This window comes from Cynara cardunculus (assembly GCF_001531365.2).
Source record: "Cynara cardunculus var. scolymus isolate 2C chromosome LG 3, CcrdV1, whole genome shotgun sequence".
NCBI lineage: Eukaryota > Viridiplantae > Streptophyta > Magnoliopsida > Asterales > Asteraceae > Cynara > Cynara cardunculus.
The window spans coordinates 33,561,195-33,569,738 of record NC_037530.1 but is presented as its reverse complement, the minus strand read 5'-3'; the positions used below and the strand labels follow the sequence as shown (position 1 = coordinate 33,569,738).

The following is an 8,544-nucleotide window of genomic DNA, read 5'->3' as shown; positions in this document are numbered from 1 at the left end:
TTTATTTTGATATTACATTGTTACTCACGAACGAACAGTAGATTTTAATTTTTACATTCACTTCTTGATTACCAATATATGTTTTTAGTGTTTCATTTGAAAAATCAAAGTTCTACGATAATGTAAATTGGTTAAACATTCTTCGGAGTTTGTTTTTTTGACCTTCAATGATTTTGAATCATGTCCAAAACTAGATTGATTTCATTTTGTGAATTTACTTTTTTGTTTCATACAACTTAACAGTTTCAACATTGTTTTGCTTCAATCTTTAGATTGATACCTGTAAAAAAATGTATCAAAGACAATCGATTTAGAAAATGAAGCTGATGAATCACTTTTACACATAAAAATAGTCAATATTTTTTTTTTAAAATTTTTTCATCAACATAAAATTTGATCATCGCACGATGTCGAAAATCAGTGTTGTTGTAATACAAATACACAGATAACATGTTTAATATAAAACATGAAAAAGAAAATGGATACTTGTCATTACTTGGTTTTCCATTTAATAAATGTTGTTGTATTTAAATCATATTCTTTTAAAAATATAAATCTAATTTTTAATACTTATAATAATAATTGAAAAATGATTGAAAGAAGAAATAAATAATAAAATGGTGTTTGTGTACCTACTAATACTAATATTAATATTAATACTATGCCAGCCTACGCCACCTCATTAACATTTATGAAATTTCTCAAAATTAACTTATACTTTTGTAATTTTTATATTTCATCAAAAACAAAAAAATTCAATAATAAATTCATATGCTCAACAATTTCTTTTAAGATACATCCAACAACTCTTTAAATATGTCATATTTATTCCATTCATACCAACCTTTTTAGTGTATATATATCCTATACTATTTTATTAAGTAAATTTAGCAAAAGTCTTAAAGTATTAAAATACTAAATGATTAAAATACTATTTATACTCACTTTTTTACCCGCTCCTCTCATCACATATACTCACCCTCTCACAACCAATTTTTTTAAAATTATAATTTTAAATTTACACTTTATACCCCTATAATTAATTAATTAATTTACTTTACATCATTTACTTTTAAATGTTTCATTTTAAACATTTATCAAATTAACATACATAATCGTATATCAATTAAAACATGTTTAAAAAATACATTTTTATTTTAACAAGTTACACCATTATAATCGTCTCGTTAATACATTCGAAATGAGTCAAATATTGGATAGTTTTTGACTTAATTATATTATTATATATTATATATACTATGAAAAAATATTTTTAATATTTATGATTTATACTTTTATAGTTATTTATTTATATATATACTATATATTTTGGGGTTAGACTGTCCAAATTGCACTGTATAATATGTTTTGAATTAATATGTTCTTGGGTTTTTTTGAAATATATATATATATATATATATACATGTATTAGTTCAACCATAATCTGAGTTTCTAGACAAAAAAGAGGGTAATCAGTTGAAATTTCATTCTAAAACTCATCTTTTTTTGTCTTTTCATGACTTATTATGATCTGTCAAATTTGTAGTTTTCTTTATTGGTTTTGAGTGTTTACCTTAAAACTCAAGTTTCTTGATTCTTTGCTCTTGGTGTAAATCGAATACATTTGCGGAGTCGTTTAAATATGTTGGATTTTAAATATATTGGATTTTAAACTGTCATACAATTTTTTTATCGATAGTTTTGTAATTGGAACCATAACTCTTATTTATTCAAATTGTATTAATATGCAAAGACCAAGTGTATATCATCGTTAAACCTTATCTTATAAAACCAGTGGAACTTCAAAATCGTTAAAATTCATGGCTCCCGCCGCATTGCACGGGTACACAACTAGTAGTTTATGGTACATACATATATATACACATATATATATATATACATATATACATATATACATATATATATATATATATATATATATGTATACGTACGTATATAATCAAATGAGAATTAATTAGTTTATGCTAACCGTGAGGTCCATTCTCAACCACAAATTAATAGATAAATTTATAATTTTGGTAATTTTGAATTAAAATTTTAATGCAAGGACATTTTAGGTACTTTCTCTTTTCTTTCTCTGTCCCCCGTCCTCCGGTGATACCACAGTGGTATCACAATGCATTTTATATGTGTTTGTGTATCACACTAAGGTCGTTTGTGTATCACACTAAGGTCGTTTGTGTAATCGATCGGAGATGTAACACAGTGGTATCACAATGCATCTTATATGTGCTTGGGTATCGTACAATGTCTTTTGTTTAACATAATTAATATTTTTAGGTATCACAGTGGTATCACCGGAAGACGAGGGACAGAGAGGGAAGAGAGGAGAGGAGAGAGAAAATACCTAAAATGTCCTTGCATTAATATTTTAATTCAAAATTACCAAAAGTATAAATTTCAAAAAATCCAAGGATCAGATGTTGTTAAATAAGGAAATTAAAAGAAGTTATGTGTATTTATAGACCATAAAAACGTAACTAGTTATTGCGTCAATTTACGTACCAATAAATGTTTCACTGGATAACAACCACCATATTTAAGGTTGATGTTTGTGACAAATTTTGTATTGCAAATTGATCTATTATATATATGGCTTGCAAATAATTCTTTTTTGATGATTCAGATATATTACCAACTCGATCGTTAAATTTATCAATTTTTTTTATAAAAAAATAAAAGAAATACTGATTTGTAAGTTTAAACTATATTTGATTGTATTTGTTGAAGATGTGATATTCTAAACCAAATTTGGCATTTAGTTTTATGAGTTAGTCCTTCGATTTTATTACATAATTTACCAAAAATGTACATAGATATCGACTAGGTTACGCTTACAAGAAACTAAAACAATATATACACTCAATCTTTTTTTTTTGATTAACCTGGATATCCAATCCGCTATGCAAGCCGACTAATCCCATGACGACCACTTGCTTTGCAAATAGTCGCATTTGAACCTCCGTTGCCACAAGGGGATTTCTATTCCTCATTGGATTTAAACCTGAGACCTCCAGGTACTTTTGACCTTTGTAGCCAAACTCAAACCAATCAAGCACCACCCTTCTGGTTTATAGACTCAATCTTTAACGTTCAATCAAAAATATTTTAGATCGTCTTCAATATTTGGTACGATGAAATTGTTAATCATATAATTTGGCTTGATTGGGTTTATTTTGTGTCTTATAGAGATCCGCCATGTTTTTTTAGATTGTCCTATCATTAATTTGATATGATTACATTATCAACATAACTCGTTATTACCTTGTTATAGCGTCAAAGTTTGGGTTCACCGACACATTAATCCTTGTGGCTCCACTCTAAGACTTGACTTCCATAGCAATGCGTCATGCCACTTTCCAACACTAAATATCGGTTTCTTGATTCTTTTCTTTAAAAATAAATAAAAAATCTTAAGATTGCTTAGGATTCCATTTTCTTGTGTGAAAGAAGGAACGTCCACCACCAAGTGATTGCACCGTTCCAAAGTAATCTTATACAATCGACTGTGACCCTGTGTCTAATTCTTTTTTTAACATTTTACCCAACACGAACCCACTACCCACCAGGGCCATATCCGTCATTTCACACATCGCCAAATTCCTCTATATTTAGCAAATGCAAACAAACAGCTAAAAAACAAGTCCAGAAGAAAAAAAGCCTTCTGAGAACCCCCCCCCCCCCAAGAAACCATCGTTTTCCCCTAAAGAAAAAGAAAAAACGAAATCTTTCTACATTTTGTTACCAAGCTCTCATTCACAATTCACAATTCACAATTCACAATTCACAAATCACAATCCCCCTTTTGTCTTCTCTTTATCACCTGTCTCATCAGCTCCACTTGGCAAAAGATACAACGTATCTTTATCTTTTTCTGTATAATATCCAGCAAAAAGCTTAAATTTGCACAAAGTTCCTTCATGGGTTCTCACTAAGGTACGACCTTTCCCCAATTTTTCTTTGATTTTTGATGAATTTTCTTCAGTTAAAAGAGGTCAACTGTGCATAAAGTTCCAATTTTTGGGTTCTGTTTCATCTGGTTTTCTTGTTTTCCGATGGGTTTCAGTGGAAAATGGAAGAATCTGTAGGGTATATGATTCCATAAGATCTGTTTTATGTGGTCTATAGAACAGTGTGTTCGTATTTTTAATTAACTTGAAGCTTCTTTTTCTCTTGAATGAGCTGTTAATTTACTTTTGAAAAGATCCAACTTTACTGGGTCTAATGTTCCCCCTTTGGAGCTTTTTAATGTGTACTTAGATTTTTAAAACAATGGGTGCGTCTCTTTATGATCTGTTATCCATAACTTTTTATGCTATTATTGTTCGTTTTAACTCTATTTGCCCTTTCCTTCAAATTTTCCCTTTTCTACTGTTGGTGATTTGTTAACGTTTGATTTGTCAAACCTATATCTGGAACAACTGTGGATGGTTAATGTTTTGTTTTGCTATTTGGGTATTTTTCTTGACAGAATTTATTCAAAACCAGCATTGATTTCGGTGGCGTAGTGAGAGATGCCTGGGTTGGTTTTGGATGAAATCCATGAAGATAAGGTGATCGATGAAATGCCTGAGAATGGGAGTTTGTCGAAAACTAAGGATAATTTGGATTTGAGCAACCCACCTGATGGTGCTGAGTCTGTTGATAATGTGGGTACTGGAAACAGTTCGAGTTTAGTGGTCGAACCTTCTATCGAACAACTTTACGATAATGTGTGTGAGATGCAGAGTTCTGATCAATCTCCATCTCGGCTTAGCTACGGATCAGATGGGGAAGAATCCCGGATTGATTCGGAGTTAAGACACCTGGTGGGAGGAGAGTCGAAAGAAGTGGAGATCATCAAGCAAGATGAAGACATTTCTAAGGTCGAAGAGAAGGAAGAAAGCTCGAAATCTGTCTCATCAAAGAAATCCAAGAAAGCTTCTGAATTGAAGTTGGATTCAGAAGTGAATTCTGGATCAAATTGTAAGAGCAAAACCCATCCAAAGAAGCCTCTAATCGAGAAGCAAAACGATAAAAATGCCAAAAAACCTGCTGTTGGTGATAAAAACTTGGATCTTGGTCCATATTTGCTTAAACAAGCTCGGGATTTGATGGCTGCTGGTGATAACTCTCGAAAAGCACTCGATTTAGCTCTTCGAGCAACAAAATCGTTTGAGAAAATCACTAATGGTAAGCCCAGTTTAGATGTCGTTATGTGTTTGCACGTAACCGCAGCCATTTACTGTAACTTAGGCCAGTATAATGAAGCTATTCCGATCCTTGAGAACTCCATTACCGTTTCGGTGATTGAGGAAGGTCAAGATCATGCACTCGCTAAATTCGCAGGTTATATGCAGTTGGGTGATACTTATGCCATGTTGGGTCAACTCGAAAATTCGTTGCAGTGTTACACGTCGGGCTTGGAGGTACAGCGGAAAAGTTTGGGTGAAACTGACCCAAGAGTTGGTGAGACTTGTAGATATCTTGCTGAAGCTCATGTTCAGGCTTTGCAATTCGATGAGGCCGAGAAGCTTTGTCAGATGGCGCTTGAAATCCATCGAGAAAATGGTTTACCAGCTTCGTTAGAAGAAGCAGCCGATAGAAAGCTTATGGGACTTATATGTGAAACAAAAGGCGATCACGAGGCTGCTCTCGAGCATCTGGTTTTGGCTAGTATGGCGATGGTGGCAAATGGGCAAGAACACGAGGTTTCTTCTGTGGATTTAAGCATTGGAGATGCGTATTTATCACTATCGAGATTCGACGAGGCTGTTCATGCTTACCAAAAGGCGCTCAATGCTCTTAAATCGTCGAAAGGGGAGAATTATCCGGCGGTTGCTTCGGTTTACGTTCGTTTGGCGGATTTATATAACAAGACTGGGAAATTAAGAGAATCGAAATCTTATTGTGAAAACGCTCTTCGTATATACGAAAAGCCCGTCCCCGGGATCCCTCAAGAGGAAATCGCGTCTGGTTTCACGGATGTTTCCGCTATTTATGAATCGATGAACGAGCTTGATCACGCACTCAAGTTGTTACAAAAGGCGTTGAAGATATACAACGATGCTCCTGGCCAGCAAAACACGATCGCAGGCATTGAAGCCCAGATGGGAGTCATGTATTACGTGTTGGGAAAATACTCCGAATCGTATGCTTCTTTCGAGAACGCCACAGCAAAGCTCCGTGCTAGCGGTGAGAAGAAATCCGCTTTTTTCGGTATCGCACTTAACCAAATGGGACTCACTTGTGTGCAACAATACGCTATAAACGAAGCTCTAGACCTTTTTGAAGAAGCGAGAAACGTCTTGGAGCATGAATGTGGCTCGTACCACCCCGATACACTGGCCGTTTACAGCAATCTTGCTGCCACTTATGACGCTGTTGGCAGGTAAAGCTATTATAGAGATGAGAGGTTCCTATATATATATTTATAGCCGAAGGATCGTGTGAGGAGGGGAGTTAAAGGTGATTAGCGTGAGAAGGGATCCGGACCCTTGATCACCTGTAATCTCAAACTCACCCATGAATCACTTGATATGGGTATTGATCCGAGGCATCTTGATGTCTCTCATCTCGGTGTATCTCATCCTAATGTGTAACCAAGGGTGGAGATCCCTTCTTACACTTCTCACTTTAACTTTCTCACCGGAACCCAACCCCGTATATATATACATATACATATACAGACGAAGGATCGTGTGAGAAAAAAGTTAAGATGAGAAACGTAGGAAGGGGATCCGGACCCTTGATCACTTTAATTCTCAAATGCACCCATGAATCGTGCTTGATATGGAGATTGATTTGATGCATCTCATCTTAATGTGCATCCAAGGGTGGATATCCTTTCTTACGCTGCTCACTTTAACTCTCCTTCTCATTGGAACTCAAGCCTACATATATATATATATATATAGGTTTTATAGTTTGTGTTTAGTCGATATGACTCCAATTCGCCCCCTGAAACGGAGGTGAAAGAGTGTGTTAAGTCATTAGGTGACGCTAGGCCCTGGCCGTGATACCATATTAGGATACGTGGAACCTTTTGAGTCTCTAAAAGTAGCCTTATAGAGAGCATAAGGGAAGGTTCCTACATATGCAGGTCTGATGGTCTGAGTCTAGCTGGTATGGGATTCAACACGCCCCCTCAAACGGAGGTGAAACATTGTGTTGAGTCCCTAGTGTTAGACCCCAACTTAGATACCCAATTAGGGTACGTTGAACCCTTTGAATCTCTCTGGAAGAACCTTTATAGAGAGAGTATTAAGGGGAGGTTTCCGAATATGTACAAGTTTGATTGTCCATGTCTAGCTGATATGAGACTTCAAGTCTGCAACACGTCCCTCAAATGGATGTGAAAGTGCTTGTTGAGTCACTAGGTGGTACTAGACCTGCTTTGAAACCACATGTAAACCCTTTGAATCTCTCTCTAAACGGAAGTTCATACTTATGTATATGTTTGATGGTCCGTGTTACGACATATGCAAATCAACATCTTAAAACCAACAAATTACCCTTTTAAACCAGATTGGACGATGCGATTGCAATCTTGGAACATATTGTCGTGATGAGGGAAGAAAAGCTGGGGACTGCGCACCCGGACGTGGATGACGAAAAGAGGCGGTTAGCCGAGTTGCTGAAAGAGGCGGGGAAGGTTCGAACCAGAAAAAACAGATCATTGGAACACCTTCTTGACTCCAGCAATGAATCGACAACAAAGAATGGTGCAAATAATTAAGGTAATGAGTTGATAAACACATAATTATATGTATATTTGGAACAAAAATACAAAAAAGTTGAGAAAGTAGGGGTTTTTTTTTGCATATTATTTTGGGGTTGTACTTTTTTTATAAGGTTATTTATGATGTGAGGTGGCTTTGAACTCATTTGTACATTATTATTCTTATTCTTATTATACACGTTCAAGAAACTGATGATGTTTGTACAATCATGACATGTTTTTCTCAGAATCTCTTCCACGTGTGTCTTTTTAGTACCTATTTATTTATATATACTAGTTGTGTACCGGTGCAATGTGATGAGAGTCGTAAATTTTAATGATTTTGAAGTTTCACTGGTTTTATTTGAGAAGATTTAACGATGATATAAGTTACACTTGGTCTTTACATATTAATACAATTTGAATAAATACAAACTATGGTTCCAATTATAGTCTATCGATGAAAAAAATTGTATAACAGTTTAAAACCCAATATATTTAGAATCCAACATATTTAAACGATTTCACAAATGTGTTCGACTTACACCAAGAGCAAAGAATCAAGAGATCGAGACCGAGACCGAGGGTTCTAAAGCAACTGAATGAGAGATGAATGAGAGAACTTTTAATAACTCATGGTGAATATCAGTTTGAATCTTACTTTGGAGGATGAGGAGAAGACATAGATGTATGAGAGGGTGAAAGTATAAAGTGAAAGGTGTCAAAAGTATCTTGGGAACATGAAAAAAAAAGACAATAATGTGCATTGGTAACTTGTACTATATGTTATTTTAATTGTAGATCAAAAGATTTTAAGATTGAAT

The 8,544-nt window shown here is 34.5% G+C and overlaps 1 protein-coding gene across 2 annotated transcripts; it reads left to right on the top strand.

Moving 5' to 3' along the window:
* Positions 1-3,839: 3,839 nt before the first annotated feature.
* On the top strand, positions 3,840-7,950 carry LOC112509464 (protein KINESIN LIGHT CHAIN-RELATED 3-like). 2 transcript variants are annotated; one of them, XM_025114437.1, is made up of 4 exons: positions 3,840-3,957; positions 4,493-5,193; positions 5,350-6,391; positions 7,528-7,950. In XM_025114437.1, the coding sequence occupies exons 2-4, from the start codon at positions 4,536-4,538 to the stop codon at positions 7,736-7,738; spliced, it is 1,911 nt and encodes a 636-aa protein (XP_024970205.1). In that variant the 5' UTR covers positions 3,840-3,957; positions 4,493-4,535; the 3' UTR covers positions 7,739-7,950. The 2 variants fall into 2 exon arrangements, with proteins under 2 accessions (XP_024970205.1, XP_024970204.1); XM_025114436.1 differs by having other exon boundaries at positions 4,493-6,391.
* Positions 7,951-8,544: the final 594 nt, after the last annotated feature.

Coding starts and splice junctions, on each gene's coding strand:
- LOC112509464 (XM_025114436.1), top strand. CDS start 4,536: ATGCCTGGGTTGGTTTTGGATGAAATCCATGAAGATAAGGTGATCGAT. Junction 6,392..7,527: donor ACTTATGACGCTGTTGGCAG/GTAAAGCTATTA, acceptor CTTTTAAACCAG/ATTGGACGATGCGATTGCAA.